Genomic DNA, 20,473 nt, shown 5'->3' on the forward strand with positions numbered 1-20,473 from the left:
TCCTTTCCTCCCACTGGGTAGCTGGGGTTGGGGGAGCGCTCCAGTCCTGCCGGGCTGCTGCTTGTATCTTACCCCCTATGTGAGATCCCAAGTTCTCGCAGATGTAGATGTAGCCTGGCTGTTGTTCTGTATCCTCTGGTCTCTTTTTTAGGAATAGTTTTATTTGTTGTATTTTCAAAAATATATATGGTTTTGGGAGGAGATTTCCACTGCCCTACTCATGCCACCATCTTGGCTCTTCTTTATGTTGAATTTTTATTTAAAACACCCCACTGCTTCACACTGTCCAGAATAAAATAAGAACCAAAATAAGAGATGGCTGATGCAATAATTTTTAAGGATTATGAAGTAAGACCCAGGTACTATCAGCAAGGTGACAGAAGTGGATGTAAGCCTCATTTTGTCAGGCTTAGTTTAGATGCTGGCCCCTCTTCCCATTGTCCTCCCGCCTGGTGCTCAAAGCCCACAGCACCTCTGCTCACCTTTCATCTACTCACCCTCACACTTTCAGCCTCTGGGAATCTTGGATCCTACAAAATGTCTATCCTTTGAAGTATCCACTTTTTTCTTCTACAGAGATTTCTGATTTTCTCAAGTATTTTGCAATAGCGAATTGGCAAACAATTAGTTTTGGAATAGTCAAAATGATGTGGAGGATGGAGAGAGGGATTGAAATCCAAGTGCTATTTTTCATCAGCTGCAGGATCTTAGGACAACTCTCTTCCCACTTTATAAAACTCAATGCTGAAGAAAGTGGGAGCGTCCACAATTGAAGGCTCTCCTACCATCGTCCTTCATCCGAGTCCTTACCTGAGACCTGATCTTTGATAATTACTTTAAAAGATCCTTTTGCTTTTTATAACGTGAAGGATGTTGGTTAATTCTTGTGGAGAATAACAGATTCCCCTGAGATATATTCATGGCATCTCTGAGAAACTGAAGCAAGAATTAGGGTGGAGGGCGGTAAGCAAAAATGACCCAGAACAACCATAATTGGACCAAGGAACTACCGCTTCAGGAGACTAACTGATTCTTCACGACTGTAAATGCTCTGGCTGTCTTTTCGAAAAAAGTGCTATGTGCATACTCTTCTGAACACTTGTCTTTGTGAGGCATAATTTTAATTGGAAATCGTGCATGCTGATCACTCAAGTAATGTTGTTTTCCTATTGTTGTTAAAAATATGCTGGATAATTTAAAAATATTATTGTTATTATTTTTATGAGAAATATATGGCTGCTGTTAGAGGACAGAAAACATCAATTTCAAGAGTGAAATGCCCCAGTTCAAATAAAACTAATTGTGGGGATATGTCAGTCAATTGATTGGTTGGGCAGGCCCAAATGACTGATCCCATTGTCTTACTGAAACACCATTTAGGACTCCACAATTGAATTAATTAATTCAGCTTGTATTAGGTAGTCCTGTTTAGTTACATGTAATAGATACTCAACCCAATGCATTTAAACCAAAAAAATTAATTTGATGAATACCGGGACAGGCAAAATATATCTGAACAATCCCCCCACTTAGGAGAAGTATAGTGAATGCAGCTGGACCTTAGGAAAATCAGGGGCAGATGGTTTCTTTCTTATCTCTGTCCCTCTCTGGATTATGATTCATCTCACTTTTTCCTCCAGACCAGCTTCTGAGGTGCTCATATGTGATACATTTCATGAGCTCATATGGCAGAATATGTCGCTCGGAGCCCCAGTGTGTCACAGTCATGACCACTTGGTTGAGACTAACCCCAGAGCCTCTAGCTCCAAAACTAAAAATTCTATTGGAAATTCTTTGATTAGTCCAACTATATGCCAGTCCTTGGATTAATTACCTGAGGTCAAGAGAGTAGAGTCATATTTTACAAAATTGCTTTCCACATGACCATTTGGATTAGGAAATGGCAGTTCCTCCCCAAAACTGTTTATCAGTTTCTGCCAAAGCACCTTTCAGTTAGAACTAAACTCTTACCTGGTTGATCTTCTCAGTACTAACGTGAGCATATTCTTATGCTTTATTAATTTTCCATACCCTCAGCCATTTTTTTTCTATATCTATAGGTTATAGCAAACAAATTTACATAGCAAATTATGGAAGATAATAGAGAACTTTTCTTGTGCAATCTCAGTATTAGTTTTATGTAAATATGCCTGTTATTATAGGGTTCAAGAAAAGCAGTTCATTTTCTGGCAACCTGCATTTATCTAACTGATAATCATGATAAGATGGATGTCAAATCAGACAGGGGTTGTCCTAGGTTCTGGAGAACACATGTCCACATTGCAAACTGAGGATGAAGATTTAATGACAGGTGGACAAGGCAAAAAAGTGTTGTGAGGGAGAGAGAGAGATGGAGATGGAGAGAAAGGAGAGCAGAGAGAGAGAGAGAGAGAGGAGAGAGAGAGAGAGAGAGAGAGAGAGAGAGAGAGAGAGAGAGAGAGAGAGAAAGAGAGAAAGAGAGAAGAGAGGAGAGAGGAGAGAGAGAAGAGAGAGAGAGGAGAGAGAGAGAGAGGAGAGAGAGGAGAGAGAGAGAGAGAGAAAGAGAGAGAGAGGAGAGAGAGAGAGAGAGAAGAGAGAGAGGAGAGAGAGAGAAAGAGAGAGAGAAGAGAGAGAGGAGAGAGAGACAGAGACAGAGAGAGAGACAGAGAGAGAGAGAGCTCTTTCTTGCTTGCTTGTTAGCTGAAAATCAGGAAGTTTCCACACTAGAGAAGCAGTGTTTATGGCAGAGGTTGTGAAATAGTAAAATAATCACAAATTAACCTAGTAAGCTATTGAAAAAAACTTCATGAGTTTTTCCCAGAGTAACTTTACCTTGTACATACATTGATGTAATTTTAAAGTCAATGCAATGAAATAGGGTGCTTAATTTTTATTTTCAGATGGGTCCTAAAGAAACAAATAACTCTAAAAAAAGAAAAAAGATCTAAGCATTTTTCTTAAAAACAGGAAAGTAAAATTCCCTGTAGATGTATTTATCTAGAGATATTTTCCTTCATATACACTCTTGGAATAAGGACTATGTGTATAGATCTACTTATGTTTAACACAAACTCCTACATACACGATGAAAGTGTTTCAGAAAGTTCTAGTGTATGTAGAGAAGAAAGGGAAGTCAATGCAAACAATAGTCTGCTTCAGAATTATCCCTTTGAAGTACTCTATCCTTATATACAACAAAAAGCTGATGCTGTATTACAGATCTTGGATTTAAAAGAAGGCAAGCCGCACTCTTTGTTTATTAATAGTTTTATTTCCTTATTTCACTGATAAACTTATGGGATAATATCACCACAAAGTTGCAGGCATTATTTTATAGTACAGACAATTGACTTATCTTCAGGTGAAAGAATAAAAATGGCATATGACATACCTAAAATGACTGAGGAAGTGCTGGCTACTAGGTAATAAAAACAGGTTAAAATTCAGTGCCTTTGGTAAAGATGGGGACACTATTTTAGAAGCAACTATGATACATGCCTTTTGCTTACAAAGCAAATATATAGCCATCTCTTTTTGGACAGTGGTTTCCTCCTACACCCTCATGAATTAGAAGGATGTGATCACTGAACATTTCATAAACATTTCCTGGGAAGCTTCCTGCCTAGAGAAATTGAGGTGCTGATTCACAGACTCGGAAGCTCATTTTAATTTAACTAGCCCTCAAACATGCACCAAACTTTGTGATAGTTCTCATGTGTTAAAAAAAAAAAGAAGGGTATTGCTCACAATGTCACCTTCATGTAGCTCTGTGCACAAGCTCCAGAGAATTTCTCCAGTGTGTGCAGGGGTTGGAACATGCCCATGTACTGTATGAGGATGAACAGAGGAGAAGGCTTTTGTTTAATTGCTTACAGAACAGAATAGATTCTCCCCTAACTTTCCATGCCAAGCAAACTTGCATATGAGGATATTTTAAGCCAAACTAGAGACTTTCATTTGTGCAAACAGAAAAGTCACATTTATGGGCTCTCCAGGCCCTCCCCATACTTCTCTGACCAGGACAGTGAGGACCAGGTAGAGCTGACCCATCTGGTAAAAAGTTTCTGAGTTCCAGGGGTTCAAGAGGCAGGTGACTTTTTGTCCTTTCTGTACTCTTAATTATGTTCCCTACTTCAAATATATTTAAAATATTGCTCTTTGTTGCTTAGACATATTTTATTAGATAGCCACCGTCTTAATGAATCATTCTTCCTTTAAGTTACTTTTCCAGCTCAAAGACCCTTTCCTATATTAGCAGTGTGGGGCACCGATGTGAACAAAATTCTGATAAATATTTGTTATGTTAATTAATAAGGACTTTATTAAACATTCAACAACATTTAGTGAATGTCTACTCTTGGAGAGACACCGTGCCAGCCACAGGACACAGACGAACAAGATCCATTTTCTGTCATCAAGGAACTCACAGAATGCAGGATAAAATACTCTAGTTTGGCATGTAAATTACAGAATCGTTAAGTATTTTGGAGTTCCAGAAAGAAGAGTAACAAAATTATTTATTCTGGGGATAATCTTTTTAGTTTGAGAGTGGGTTACTGGATTCGAATGTGGGAGGAAGGTGTTGTCACTGCTTCTCTGCAGGGAAAGGTATGGCCTTTTCCACTCCCCGACATGTAAGATGTCTTAAGCAACTAAGGCGAGGCCACCTTGGATCTCAGATGAGTATCTGGGGTGGTCCAGCTCAGGCAGAACTCCTCTGTCGTTCCGCTGTCACATGCCTAAGGCCCTACAGAAGCCGGGGGTGTCCACTTCCTATGTTCAAGTGCCTTTTCCACCCCTGTGGTGAAGCTGTGAATGTACGTCCTGCCCATTTTGGAGACAGTCAATAAAATCTAAATGGATGTTGGCTATAGCCGCCTTTCTAACTTGTCTTTATTCATATTTATTATCATGACATGTGCCTCCTATCTCAGGCAGGACTACAAAAGCCAGACAAAGAAAATGGAATGCTTTAGTTCTAAAGATCTCAGGGTTACTGTCCCCAGGAGCAGTCTCTCAGGTCTCAAATATTTACTCACACAGCACCAATCCTTGTAAAGCCTGGATTCCTATACAGTAGAAGCATGAAAACACAAGGAGAGAGAGTGTGACCTAAATCTGCTGAGGGAAGTAGTAAAACTTCTGGACCTGGTTTGGGCTGGAGCTTACACTGCAGAACCAAACTTGCATTACATTTGAGAAATACGCTCTCTGGGAGGAGGTGGAAGAAGCAGGGCTGTTAGCTTGAAGGGAAGATAAGTGTTCTGGGTACTGTGCTTGCTGCCATTTCACTACCACTAGGAGAAACACCACCACAAAACCCAAATGAACATGCGCTACCCAGTCACCCCACCTGAAAGGTTGTCAGGCCCAACTGCCATGGTATCTGAAACAGTAAAATTCCAGCTTACCAACAAATTGTGAGATTTCTACAGATTCTGTGGCATGGGAATATAAGTAAATAGCTCTGAAGGATTATAAAATCAGAAATCTTCAAGTGTTCATCAGATTGCTCATTTACATTCATCACTGTGGTGATTTGCCAAACACCAGGCCTCCATCTTGACCAGTTTGCTGTCAGAAGGCAAATTAAGGTGCTTTTGTGTTAATTAGTGTGAGCCCACGGAGACAGTCCAGAGAGTTGGAAAAGGTAAGTGACATGCATGGCAGTAGACACCTTCAGTGCCCTCTGAGGTGCGCTCGGGGAGGACTGTCCAGTTTCTCATTAATGTCCCCATCTGGGAGTTATCTCTACTCAGAAGAATGGGACACCCAGAAAGCCCCTGGGCTCTGCCTGTCTCTTTTGTCTGCATTGGGCTTCTTAGCGTACCTGAGCTTCAGCATCCTTCTCTGTCCTGAGGCAGACCCAAGGCAGCCACCTTTACATCAAACTCTGCCCTCCCACTTCTCACAGTCAATGCTAAGGGGCTCTTGTCCCTCCTTGAGCAGTGAACTTTGCCGGTATACCTTCTAGATCTTTAGCCAGTGCAGCCTCTATCCTTATGATTTGTTTCCTTGCTGTCAGAGTCCAGAACTATTATACATGAACGAGTGAATAGAAATGGAAAATATGATGAGAGTCAAGGCTATATTTAAGGCAAGGATGATTCGGGATAATATGGAGAACTAGAAGAGAGACCACAGCAAGGTGATGGGCCACAGGGAGCAGGGCTGTGAGAAACAGTGGGCCAGGTAGTTTGCTGCTTTGTCCATCTGGCAAGTCCTGGAGAACCGAGAAAGGGAGAATGGGTGTGCACACGCATGCATGCACATGTGTGTGTGTGTGTGTGTGTTTGTGTTGGGGCTGTTCTTCATGTGTAGTTTGTTTTAGGTTTGTTTTGCCCTTTCCATTTAAGTGAATCATTCTCTGCAAACGTCATTCATATGGAATGAAATAGTTAGATTCCCTGTTTGGGGATGAAGACACTGTGATCTTACATAAATGCTGAATACCTTCTCTATGACAAACCCTTTGAGAAATGAATGGTAGCTATGTTGGAGCATAAACACTCACTACAGCTTTGATTACACTTCTGAATTCTCCATATTCAAAGAAATCTGTCTTTCTTATTTGCCTTCTCTGACAACACCCTAAGAGTTGGACATACCTTTCTTTAAACATAATCAGTAGAGAGTATTTAAAAGCAGCTTTCATCCATGAGATTTGAGAACAATTCTGTAATTAAACCAAACTAGTAACTGAAAAGGAGAGCTAGGCTTGGATTTGTTTCTTTTCTGCCTTTATCAGCAGCATAAAAGGACAAGGATCAGGAGATAATCATGTTTAAGAGAATTGTTATTAACCTTTGCAGTTCTGCCAAAGCTCAGGGTTTTTTTATTTCTTAAATGTAATTCTAACTTTTTCTAATACAGGAAGCAGCCCTTTGGAAGGAAGGAAGGGTAGGAGTTTAAAAGGAATGGGAATTGCTGAAGTACTGGAGACGTGAACCCACATTCCCGTATTTATTAGTGTTGGGCCAACTGGAGTAAGAAAATATAGATGCAATTGTGGTACACCAGACATTTCACAAGTGGAGAACATAACATTCCGTAGGTTGCTATACACATTATAAAATAGTCTCTGGTTTTTCTTATTCTTTGGTAAATGTGGGCCAAAAAAAAAAAATCATTCTTTCAATCATGCGGATTTGCATTTTTCCCCCTCGTCATGTGATTTCAAACACAGTGGCGGAGGGCTGGTCTGTTCAGGCTCCACCACGTTTAACTGAAGCGTGGGTTTAAACGTGTATTGAAGACACAGTTGACTCTTTGTGACCTGGGTACTTGCTGATGACAAGAGGGTGACAGTCTTCCTCTTCTGAGCCACAGGAAAGCTCAATGAAGCCATCGCTCAAGGGGACCTTAAGGAATCACTTTCAAGGGACGGCAGGGCTGAAGACTGAAGAATAATATTTATCCACATTAAATAGACACTTGGTGAAGGATGCATGAATATTTCTTCATATAAACATAGCACGAAATTAAATAGTTCAAACACAGACACCACTGAGTCAGTCACCTGTAAACACCAGCTCACACTGAACACAAAAGCAGCTTCCAGCCCGGCTGCAGGCGCACGACGCCGAGGCCAGGACGAAGGGGAGATTTGTCCTCAGCCGCCCGCCCCGCCTCCCCCCGCACAGCCCAGCCAAAGGAGATGAAGGAACCGCAACTACAGCAGCGACAGGGATGAAGCAACAGCGGCCCCCTCCCCCAGCAGCACGGAGCATTCGCCCAATTCAGAGGAGAATGCGAAATCATCGCTTTAAAATGCAAGGAAATCAGTGTCAAGCAGTACTTTTCAGTGTAACAGTTTCTCCCGAGTGCGTGTGACTTCCTAAACCCCACCGGCTACTGGGCGAAGGGCACCGAAGCGCGCCAGACAGCGGCGGCCACAGCTCGGAGCCAGGCGTCGGTCCTTCGTCGCCGCGGGGCAGCCGGGGGCCGGAGCCGCGCGCCGGACTCCGAGTCCGCGCTCCTCGCCGCGTCCTTGGCTTTGCCGTCCGCGCCGCTGTGTGACACTCCGACGCGACACAGCTACCAAGTTCCAGGCAGGTCGGATGGCAGAGACTGTGCGTGGAAACGTTCGGATCCGGGCGACTGAATTCAAACGCGGGTGCGGCTCGCTCAGCGCCGAGGGCCCCTCTGAGGCAGCCCCGTTGAGGTCGGCAAGGCGGGGAGCTGGCCGGGCTCGGCCGCCCGGAGGCTCCGCGCAGACCCCGCCCCGCGGCCGCGCCCCCTGCCGGTCTCTCCAGGGAGGTTTGTAGCGCACATCCCTGGCTTCCAAACTTTACACTGGGTTATTTCCACGTTTGCATTGTTAGGATCCTAGAGAACTTTAGTTACCAGAGCACTGAAAGCACGGATTGCAGGAATCATTTGCTAGTTCAGTGATTCCCGTTATATTATATACACTGTGTGTGCGTGTGCGCAGAACTCTCTCTCTCTCTCACACACACACATATACTTATACTTACAGATTTTTATTGATATGAAACTTGAACTGCACAAAACAGTACTGGGAGAGAATCAAGTCCACAAATAGAGTTTAACAGCACACCAGAGAGAAGATGGCGGCTCTACTGGGACAAGGAGGTTCAGCTTTACAAAGCACGAAATAATTTCAGAGCCACAGATTCACTAGCCTGACGTGTTCCACATCCCCGGAACTGGATCTGCATTGACACTTTAGGGATACTGGAAAAGAAGGTGGCAGCTTGGGCTGGCTACTTATGCTCATCTGAGATTCCAGAGCTAATGGGAATGAAAAGAACCAAGCAGGTCAATTTGGGTGTACCACTGCTGTGGAACAATATTTTTTTCCTCTTTAAGAAAAAACAAAGTCTATTTCAGAATAAATTTCTTTATATTAAGTAATTTTTTTTTCTGAATTGGTATCTGACTTTTTTATGAAAATGGATTTATTCAGTGGATCAGTGAACAGGCAGCTTCTTCCACATCTGGGTGATAAGAACATTTTTATCATCACCAGCAATCATCCCCACCCTCACCTTGCTCCCTGTAAGGTTTGTGGGTTGATGTGTGCATTTGACCACTGCTAGCAAGGAACCCTCACCCTACAAGGCCTGCTCAGGTGCACGCTTATGGAAGATGACCGACTGTCTCTGCTGGTACTGATGCTTCCGCCGCTTCCTCTTGTCACACTGGCAGAGCAGCAGCATCTTGAAGGTGGTTCTGAATGTTTTGTTGCACAGGGCATAGCACACGGGGTTCACGGTGCTGTTGATGTAACACAGCCAGTAACCCAGATTCCAATAGGTTTTGGGTATGCAGCTGTCACAAAAGGTGTTCACCAGAACCATGATATTGTAGGGGGTCCAGGTAATGATGAAGGCAAGCAAGATGGCGCTGAGGGTCTGGGCCGCTTTCTTCTCTTTGATGAGAGACATCCGTTTCCGCTTAGTGATCTGACTCCTGGTCTTCAGGGCAAACCTCTTGGCCAGAGTGGCTTCCTTGAAGGACAGGGGAAGAGTGGCTGTGGTTTTACCCACTGAAGAGTTGACCTCAGAGGTCTTGGCTGTGTCCATGGTGGACTCTAACTGGATGGGAAGCTTGGAGAAGCTTTTCTGAAAACTGCCTCCATCATCCATGCTCTTCTGGGCCTGCAGCTTGCTGGCCTTCCTCTCCAAGTCCACCATCCCCAGCTCCTCATCGGGCACTTGCAGGTTGTCTGATGAGGGCAATTTGGTGGAATTGAGGATGGTGCTGTGACCCGGAAGCTTGAGCACAATCGAGTAGATGGCTCTGGTCTCTGAGCCAATGTCCTCCTCATCGGAGGAGGCAGAGTTTTCCAGGGAGGCAGCAGCGTCATTGTTATTCCAGCTGTCACTGCTGCTGTGGTCCTGGTCCATCTGCTCAGCATTGGGCTTCCAGCTCTTGGTTGTGAACCAGAAGTGGCAGCCTGCGTACTTCCTCCTGGCCGAGCGTTTCATGCTTTGCTGTTGAAGCTCATAGCTGCTGCAGCTTCGAGAGCTGCCTGTGGGGTGGACAAAGGTTTCTGACTCTGCTTCTGTTCCAGAGGCTTGCAGTCCAGCAAGCTCCTTGGTACGCTTTTCAGTTTCCTTATAGATCCTCCAGTATAAAATAGTCATAATGGTGACAGGCATATAAAAGGCAGCGATGGCTGTGCCAAAGGTGATGGTGGGCTCACTGAGGAACTGAATGAAGCATTCTCCTGGGGGCACAGTTCTCTTCCCAACAAAGTACTGCCAGAACAAGATGGCAGGAGCCCAGAGGATGAAGGAGATGACCCAGGCCAGACCTATCATCACACCAGCTCTTTTTGTTGTTCGTTTGGCTCGGTATGTGAGTGGCCTCGTGATGGAGAAGTACCTGTCAAAGCTGATGACCAGGAGGTTCATGACTGAGGCATTACTGGCCACATAGTCAATGGAAAGCCAGAGGTCACAGGCCAAGTTCCCTAAAGCCCAGCGGTTCATGATGATGTAGGTGGTAAACAGATTCATTGAAATGACCCCAATGATCAGGTCAGCACAGGCCAAACTTAAGAGAAAGTAGTTATTGACTGTCTTCAGCTGCTTGTTGACCTTAAATGACACTATCACTAGGATGTTGCCAATGATTGTCACCAAGGCCAGGACACCTGTTAAGAATGCAATGAAGACCACTTGCCAGATAGTATGACCTCCCAAAGGGTCACTGATGGTGCCATTTGGAGAGGAGAAATTCCCAGCTGCTGGAGCAATGTTGTAGCTGCCAAAATGAGTCACTGTTCCTGGGGGCAGTCCTGCATCTGAGGGGCCATGTATCCAGGAAGAGCTGATGTTTGGAAACAAAGGCGAGGTTGTGTTATTGTGCAAGGTCATTGTGATTCTCTGACATAGTCTGGAGAGGAAAGAGAAAAGATGGAGTTAGGAAGGTGTCTGCCTTCTTTCATTGCATTGCATGTTGTAAAAGACATGGAGGACCGATTACAGGATGCTGAACCTCAGAGAGTCAAGAACATCACATCATGTTCATTCTCTTACTTTAAAGATGAGGCATCCAGTAAAGAAGATGTGGTACATATACACAATGGAATACTATTCACTCATAAGAAAGAAACAAATCCTACCATTTGCAACAACATGGATGGAGCTAGAGGGTATTATGCTCAGTGAAATAAGCCAGATGGAGAAAGACAAGTACCAAGTGATATCCCTCATTTGTGAAGTATAAAAATGAAGCAAAACTGAAGGAACAAAACAGCTGCAGACTCACAGACTCCAAGAAGGGACTAGCAGTTACCAAAGGGGGGCAGGGGAAGGGTGGGTCAGGAGGGAGGGAGAAGGGGATTGTGGGGTATCACGATTAGTGCACATAGTGTGTGTGGGGTCATGGGGAAGACAGTGTAGCACAGAGAGGACAAATAGAGATTCTGTGGCATCTTACTACACTGATGGGCAGTGACTGTAATGGGGTATGGGGGGGGGACTCTATAATAAGGGTGAATGTAGTAATCACATTGTTTTTCTTGTGAAATCTTCATAAGAGTGTGCATCAATGATACCTTAATAAAAAAAATGGTGAGGCATCCAGGGAAGGCAGAGATTCATCTGTTTGAGCATAATTAGCTAGTAGTATGTGTTGAATTGTTCTTTCCCCCACATTTTCCTCATATCTAAATATATACTACATATGCTTACACATCAAACAAAATCTTCCTTACTTCTCTTACTTTAAGAAGAAGGGGAAAAATAATAGATGCTTATATGACATTTATCTAGCATAGCTTTATCATCATGCTATTTGATAAATGGATCATGCTCATTTGTATTTTATCCACTTGTGCATTTTTCTGTTCCAGGCTGCAGACATAAGCAACTTTAGGGAGATACCAGCCATTTAAGCCTCACTGGAATGAGGATACCAACCTGAAGTAAAGTGGGAAATAAATGCAAATCACTTCATATCATATTATGTCATTAAAACACAGCTTGAAAAAGTAACGTACAGGTTCCTTGTAATGGCTCGGAACAGCATCTGAGGCAATTGTCTTCTGCTTGATAATGTGGAGAACCTTTGTCAGAATGTTCTGAATGGACAAAACCAGTTTTGACAAAGTATTTTACTACCACACATTCATTTGCATATAAATAGTGGCAAACTTCAGTTAGTTCTTTCAAATACCTGTTACCAAAGTACAAAAATAGCTAAGAATCATCACAATTAATTTATCACCAGTAAGACCCCCACATTGTCATGGAAAGCCTTGGCTGAGTCCTGTTCCATCCTCTCAGAACCTCTGGGATTGTACTTTCAGAACATAACTGGCCCAGGAGTTCTCATATCACCGACCACTGTGAACTTTATTTAGTAAATCACTCTTGGAAAGGGTCATTCTATGGATTCAGTGTTTGATAATCATAGCAAAAACCTATTGAGAACACTTCTGTTGTAAGCTCTTGGTTAAACAGTGTTTGACTATAAACTCTTACATACAAATATGTACATATGCATGTGGCCAGAGTCCAGAGTCAAGCCTTTAAATATTGCACATCAGAGCCTCTCTCAAAGGAGTGCAGTCAGATTCACACAGAGCCTTTTGGAAAGGACTTTGCGCATAGCAGGAAGGCTTTGGAGCCGCAAAGGCGTAGGTTCAAATCTCAGTTCATCCACTTCCTGGGGGTAGGATTTTGGGTATTATTTAACCTCTTTGAGTCCCAGTTTCTCACTGAAAAATGGGAAGGAAATGTTCTGTATAAAGGAATAAATTGTTGATTAATTCAGCCTAGACTTCAGTAGTAAGTGGTCAAACTTTGTTTCTCATTAAAATGTTTTCATATATGTAAAGTACTTAGATCAGAATCATAGTATGTGCTACGTAAGTGTAATGTCTGTTTATTTTTTTATTATTTTATTCTTTTTATATAACAATGAACACACCTTGCTTTGGCTGCCAGGATGTTCAGAGCTCAATTTAGTGAAAAAACAAATCATAGAAGAGAATATTTTGGACACTGCTTACTTACATGGTACACAATGTGCAAATCATCATATGTATTTATCATTTAATCCTTAAAATAAGCACATTTTACAGGAAACTGAGACAGAGAGTTAAGTAATTTGTCCAAGTATTCAAGCTAACAAGAGGGTGGAGACGGAAGCACACATAATCTGAGCCTAGCGCCTCCTTGTTTAACTGTGATGTTGCCCTGCCTCTCCACCAGCTTGTTCAGATATTGCATACAGCTAGCACCCCCTGTTTAAAACTCATATATCTCTTTAAAGTGAAACTGACATTCATTTAAAAATTAATGAGATAACATTTGCCATCTAACGGATGAGCAAAATATAAATGATTTGCTGCATGCAGTATTAACAACAATGTGAGGGAAATAATCAATTTTGTGTTCTTGGATGCGGTAACAATTGGTCAACCAACAATTTGAAAGGTAACTTGGCAGTACCTGCCAAAATAAAAATGCACAAAATCCAAGGTCTCAGGAGCTGTCTGAGAGCATGTATGTGTAGAATGTGTGTGTAGATATATGTATATCTATATATATACACACATATGAACAAAAATACATGGTTGGACACATTAAAAAACACATCTATACTTATATACATACATGCACTTACATATATTCACTTCAGCACTATTCAACATAGTAAACATTGGAAATGTTCTAAATATTCTAATATATTATTCTATTACAGAGAAGAATAGTTTAAGAACTCCTGTGTAATCCATCACTATTTACAAATCTACATTGCACTAATTTCCACAGGTAATTGATGGGTTTTTCTTCTTTCCTTTTTTTTGCTTCTCTAGTTTTTAATAGATGCTGTCAACTCATCTTTATCTCCAACTTCCTCTCACTGAGGTCATGTCCATATTTAGAAAGGGCTATAGGCTCTTTGGGGCACTCAGCTGCATTATGGTTGCTTCCAAGATACATATACAGAAGATCTGTCTGCTGTCTCTCCCTCCACCCAGGCCCAGTTAACCACAGACTTAAAGGTGTTGGCTTTGGTATCTTCCCCACTGCACCTGCAACTATGCAGATGGCTGAGGACACATTTTTCTACAGTCACACACCTCTGTTCAGCATCCTGCCTCTGAGGTTAATACACAATGTTCCATAGAAGTTTCAGATGCCTCTCCAATGTCCTCCACTACATATGCCTGGATAAGCATTTGGCTTCTTTACATGACCACCCTCATTCATGCATTGCTCTTCTTCCTGCACACACCCTTGTGAATATATACTCTCAGAACAGCCTTTAACTCCCCAGAGCTTTCTGGACGTAGCAGCTAAGCTTCCATGTCTGCTCTGTGGGCTGTGTTACAGCCCATTTACATTCCTGCCTTCCTCCCCCTCCCCCTGCCCACCCATCCCCATCTGAATCTCATATAACCTTCTATAGAACCTTCTAAAATTCTTAAAACATTTTATAAATCTCTGCTATCATTTCCCATGGAATTGATCATGCTCTGTAGACTTAGTTTGACCACTAATGCCATGATGATTTTATTACAAATAAGTATAATGACTAATAATCCCAGTTTGTTATATTTGTGCTGCTGATAAATCTGTCTCCTTTCATCCTTTCTTCTTCCTGTCAATGCCACACAGTGGATGTCTGCTATTTGTCTTTCCTTCAGCCATTCTTTCGGAAATGGCCTGCCATCCACAGTATGTATTTCTGGATGGGCTTCAATCACATGGTCCTGACTCATCTGTCTCAGCAATGGGCCTGGAGAATATGCAAACAGGAGCAGTAAGAATAACTTTGGGAAATTGATATGGATCCTGAAAAGAGAGAAGGTAATTCTCTGTTCTTTGGGATTCCAAGGTGCTGGTGACTCTATTTACATCCACATGGAAAATCTGAGAAGCAAGCAAACATAGGAGAAAGATATGGGGGAGGGAGAGAGATGGGAGAAAAAATGGAGACCAGAGACCTCAAGGTCATGATAGTCTCTCAAACCTGGATGAAGCCACTCCTGAGGTTCATGCCACCTTCCTCGACCTCACAGATTATAAGAGCCAACAAGTTGCCTTTGTTGCCTGGAGACCTGAGATAGGTTATATCACTTACATATGAAGCATGCTGATTAAGATACCTGTCATCATGAACACTGACGCTTGCTTATGGACTCACAGCTAGCTTTAAGTTATGATTGGTGCTACGTAATTTAATAAACTATGGCCTGTGCCCTCCATGGACTCACTCCCTGTATGAGGCAGGGGGCAGGAATAATTAAAAAACAGTCATTTAGGTATTATCAAACTGCTTCCTGGGGGTATTCACATTACATTTGACAAATTCAAAAGCAACTTAATTGCTCAGTTGGCTGATGTTAGTGAAGAATATGAGTATGAATTTTAGAAATAGGCCTAAAATCCTTCAGTTCACTTCATCCCATGAATCTCTAGAGAATAAGAAATTGTATAATATTCCAGTCCAATGAGGCTTTGTTGGAATACAAAAAATAAAAGAAACTAGAACTGAGGGAAGGCACCTCCGGGCAAGTCTAGCCCTCTGCAGTGGGCTCATTAAATATCTGTGCTAGTGCACCTGGAGTGTAGGGGCTTCTTGACTAATCATTACAAAGCCTGTGAACCACACACTGTCAGGCAGGTGATCTTTGACTTGAATGCTTTGGCGTATCTACCAGTGGCCCTTCTCATAATTCAACACTAACTTAATATCTAACACCTGTTAGAAGTTTCATATAGTGCTTTTTCTTACTTTTAAAGTGTTCCATTCTCTGCCATCATACACTGGATGTAGATTATGAGCTGAGCTAAAATTTTAGTGTCACAAAAGGACCATTACAGGAGAATGACCTGTGGTTACTTGCTCACCCACATGATACAATAGCCAAAGAATGATAATTGTTAATAGTTAAAAAACACACATCCACTCCAGATGACTACAATCAAGTTTCCTTGTACTATCTTCACACTTGAAAGCAAAAAGTAGGCAGTAGCCCTGGTAGATGACATGTCATTGAGGAAGACAAGGTCTTTTGAGCAAGCAGTGGAACATAAGAGTAAAGCCCATGACCAAAATCTCTGGTGACTTATGGCTGTGAGGAGAGATATCCAGGGAGTCACCGGCACTCATTTGATGCTACAACAGAATGAGATACATTAATATCATTTCTATTAATAAATATGACACTGTGGATCCCAATGAAATGGCAGAGCAGGAGGAATCTGAGCTCCCTGCCTCCCACAGACACATCAAGGCTGAAACTACATAATTGAGCAGCTCACTCTGAGAAAAGCTGGAAGACTAGGAGAATGGCTCTTTCACAGCTTAACAATTATAAAGAAGAAGCCACTTCGAGGGGCAGAGAAGCAGCCTGGGCAGGGCCCATACTGCCTGGCATGGAGACCCACAAGTGGGAGGCATCATAGGGGCCCACTCTGAGGGGAGAGGGGTTCAGGACCTGCATCAGGCACCCCCCACCCTGGGGACCAGCTCGAGGAAGATGGGCCCCTTTAACACGTGGTTTTGAAAATCTCTTAACATCTTTTATCAATAAAAATGAGAGAGTGAAGCAGAAAATCTAGGAAAAAAAAACAGTTTGAGAGGACTTAGGGGAAAGTGAAGGATGGTTATGAGAAATTGATTCCCTTCTCCATAGTTGTGGAAGAAAAATGTTCTGGAATTATAAATCTGCAGAATATTTTGATAACATTTTAAAATAAAAAAGTGTAAATACCTAACATGAGAACACATGTAAAAGTGCTTAGAGAAACCTAAAAGGCCAATATATAAATGCGAGGCATTTTTCAGTGATGAATTCTAAGCAGGAAAACTCATTTTATTTACTCTAAGCTTTACTAACAGTACCTATTCTGAAAAAAGGATTGGAAGTTCCCAATTTTTAAGCCCTCCAGGCTGATTAAATATGTGTAAATTACTCTTGCCTAGAAGTCTAAATGAGCCCTGTCTCTGTTATTATTTTAATTATGAAGGCTGAGGGGAAGATAAACTTTGCAGGTCACAACCACGCTTTTTTTTAAGACCATTTAGTGTTCCTTCCATATTCAGGATCCAGTATGCATCATTTCTTTTTCAGGGCTTATTTTGGTCTCCCTTTGCCTTCTTTGCTAAGCATATTTTACCGTCATAATTCATTACATACTCAGCCACTAGGAGGACTGTTGCGTTATCGCGGTCAGGTGAAAGGAAGTACCAGCGCCGGCCACTAGGTGGCAAAACAGGCTGGGAGAACAATCTGCTGGCCGACGCCGGGTAGTAGCGTGCGTCCCCAGGCTGGGGACCAGACCTTCAGTTCTGCTCAGTCATGCAGTCCCCAGGGGATATCAGAAAGGCTCAGCAGCCCTCTGCAGTCAAACGTGTCTTTCACGGAAATCGAACCTTTTCAGACTTCCATGGTCGGAATCAAATTCGGCAAATTTAGTTCTTGTTATTTCAAGTTCCAAGAGGAAAGACGTGCCCTAATATGACGCAACTGTGCACGTTGCCAACAAAACAGCTCGGGAAGCCAAAACTGGAATAAATGCCGTTTACAAAAAGGAAGCTTGTTTTTTAAAAGTTGAGGTGTCACCCCGTCTCCACTGGTTGCTGTTTGTCATAGGTTTTATTCGACTTGACAAGATAAATGCCGGACGCTTACTGAACCCTTGCCTGGGTGCGGCTTGTGCACAATACTCTTGGAGAAACACGGTTTTACCTCCAAAACAAAAGCCTGAACTGGACTAGTGAGTATTTGCTTCAGCACTCTCAAGCCTGAAACCTTCTGGTGTTAGAATTTCTAGAGAAATGTTAAGAAGAAGGCGGCAAAGGTGAAGCTGTCCCTTTTAAACCTCTGAAGGGCCACTTTGCCCAGAGGGGCCAACTCTCCCACTCTGCCATTATCCTCTCCTGGGTAAAGGAGGGAAAGAATGGTCTCTGTTCTCCTGCAGACCTCTAAGATTTATTATTTTTTTCAACATTGCGAAAATTTGTCTGTTTTGGAGATGGTGCTTTTGCAATGGAGGACGAGGAACGAAGCTTTAAAAATGGTGTTAGAGTTAACGTAATTGGGGAAATAATTCTGATCAAAAACCTTGTAGTGAAAACAGTCATTTGGGGCCAAATATTTCTAGCACATCAGGGATGTACTGAAAGGCTACATGGTGAAGAAAGTTCTTTTGGTTTGATATTTATGTTTTAATGATCACTTTGTTAGACTAATTATGATTTTTTTCAAGGTCCATATTTATCAGAGTATTTGTTTTTGTATCTGGACATAGTCCGCACATGTGACTGTCTTTTAAACTTTATCTTATTTGCACCCCCACAACTCACATATGTACAGAAGACTCTATGTTTACAGAGAAAGCAGGAGAAATGTGAGAGGCATGTGGAAAACAGTGTTCAAGCCCTGCCATAGCACATTAGGGTCAGGAAACAACGATTCTGCCATGTGGGAAAATTGCCTGAGCACTCTGATCCTGCTTCCTCATCTATAAAATGAGGATTACCATCCTTGAGGATTAGACAGAATGTGTGCAGAGCTCTCAGTAAAGTCCAACTGGCTCATAACAGTTTCTCAAAAATGGTAGGCCCATATAATACTTTTCTATGATTTGTGATATTACAGAATAGCCTTCTGCAAGGCTAAACAAGAGCTAACATTTGTTGAGAATAAAACAATTGCTGTGTTGAATCCTCAACTCAGGGTGAATTTGCCCCCAGCCGGCAATGTCTGGAGACATCATCCATGTCACAGCTTGGGGAGGAAGTGCCCCTTGCATCTAGCGGGTAGAGGCCAGGGATGGTGATCAACAATCTACAAAGCACAGGACAGCTCTGTACAAACAAGAGTTATCCGGCCTGAGAGGCCAATAGTGCTGAAGATCAGAAACTCTAGTATAAAGAGAAATATTAAAGATCCAGAAAAATGCTGTAGCGTTTTCTGTTTGCCAGAAAATCTAGAAAATGTCCTAGTACTGATAAACCTGGCAAACTCTAAGGCTCTTCAAGAATCAGCTCACAATTAATTTCTATGGAAATCACCCTCCACACTGTCACCAAGGATGAGTCTCAAATTCATTTATTCAACTCTTCAGTCGGAGGTCAATGCATTTGTGTGCTGCCTGCAGGCCTTAGACTGAGGATGGAGTTCTTGCTCCCCAGAAGCCACTCTTTGGAGATATCAGCAACTAAACAAAATCGTTGCAATTGAAGGAGTTGTATGAATAATCAACTTTGGTCGAGTCACTGAGGAGGTAGCAAAGGAGAGGATATTTTGTGAGTTTTGAGGAATAAAACTCCAGGCTGCCAAGCAGTAAAGAAATAGCACAGCCTTCCCAATACAGGGAACAGCCTATGCAAAGTCCACCCCTCATGTTGCTGGCACACCCTGCATTTCAATTTCTTTTAGGGCACACGGCATTTCAATTTCTCTCTCAGCTCACTCAAGGCCCATGGGGGAAGGTACTATCTTCTTCTACTGCACATTTCACTCAGGGATCTAGCGGTTTCTTCTGCATGGTAGTCCCAGAACTCACAGTTAGCTTTGGACAGGAGAACTGAAAACAAGAGCTCAAGGGGATAAACCTGGGGAGAAGCTTAAGGCTGGCCGGAGAGAGGTTGCAGTAGATGCGCAGTAACTTGGAGGGAATGAGAGCCACAGGTTGCAGAGGCAGCTGGAGGGAAGGCTGACAAACTAATTTGAATTTCTCAAGTGACCTCGGGTGTATAGTGGCATTGAGCTGAGACTGACCCAAGAAGAGAAGCAATTCAGGGGATCCAGTTCTTAGGAAGGAGGTGGCTGGGAGAGGGGAACACTGCCCCGGCAGCCAGGTCCCTCAGGGGGCTGTCCCGGCCTCTCCCACATCAGAGAGAGAGAGAGGAGGTCCCGAGTAGCCACACCATCTCTCCAAATGTCTGTCTGGTAACGGGCACAATCTACCAACACTGAGTTTTCTGGGAAAATGAGCATCACATAATGCAAAATTTATATATTGCCTCCCCTGAATGTACTCTTGGCCTCACACCATTAATGCTTGTCACAGACCCTAAGGTATTAAGACTCAGGGGGTGACAGACAGCTGGGATTTGAGCCTCCTCTTGCCATTTAGAGTTGTGGGGCCTCTGGGATCCCCAGTACCCACACCAGAAAATGGAGAAGAGTGATGCTGTGTGGGGATTAAGCAAATTCAGTGAGACAACAGGTGACACAATCATGGTCAGATCCCATCATTTGTGGGTGTTTTGTAAGTGACAGTCCCCTCCCCCTGCTTCGTGGCAACACCCAGAGCTGAAGGCCCTGTGATTCGCCAGCAAGGGGGCCATGGTGAAGTATCCAAATGCACCAGCAGCCAGCCACCTCTGTCATCGCCTGGTTAAATATTTGAAATACCACTTCTTGTATATATGTGTTTTCATTTACTATTAGGTTGTAAATCTCTCTGGGACATGTCAAAGGCACTTTATTTCTTTTCCTTTTTATTTTTCTTTTGGTGTATGTGCATATGTTTGTCTTAGAATTCCTAAC

General features: G+C 42.8%; 1 protein-coding gene across 6 annotated transcripts in view; it reads right to left on the reverse strand.

Moving 5' to 3' along the window:
- Positions 1 to 3,218: 3,218 nt before the first annotated feature.
- The window catches only part of CHRM3 (cholinergic receptor muscarinic 3), a 504,178-nt gene continuing 486,923 nt past the window's right edge, over positions 3,219 to 20,473 (reverse strand). For 5 of the 6 annotated variants that reach the window (XM_036999345.2, XM_073241241.1, XM_036999344.2 and 2 more), the window contains one exon: positions 3,219 to 10,845. In XM_036999345.2, coding sequence (XP_036855240.2) covers positions 9,057 to 10,826 — 1,770 coding nt within the window. In that variant the 5' untranslated portion in view covers positions 10,827 to 10,845 and the 3' untranslated portion in view covers positions 3,219 to 9,056. The remainder of the gene's footprint in view (positions 10,846 to 20,473) is intronic. The other variant, XR_005056278.2, reaches the window with a different exon arrangement.

Source organism: Manis javanica, chromosome 7 (assembly GCF_040802235.1).
Source record: "Manis javanica isolate MJ-LG chromosome 7, MJ_LKY, whole genome shotgun sequence".
In the NCBI taxonomy this organism is placed as follows: Eukaryota; Metazoa; Chordata; class Mammalia; order Pholidota; family Manidae; genus Manis; species Manis javanica.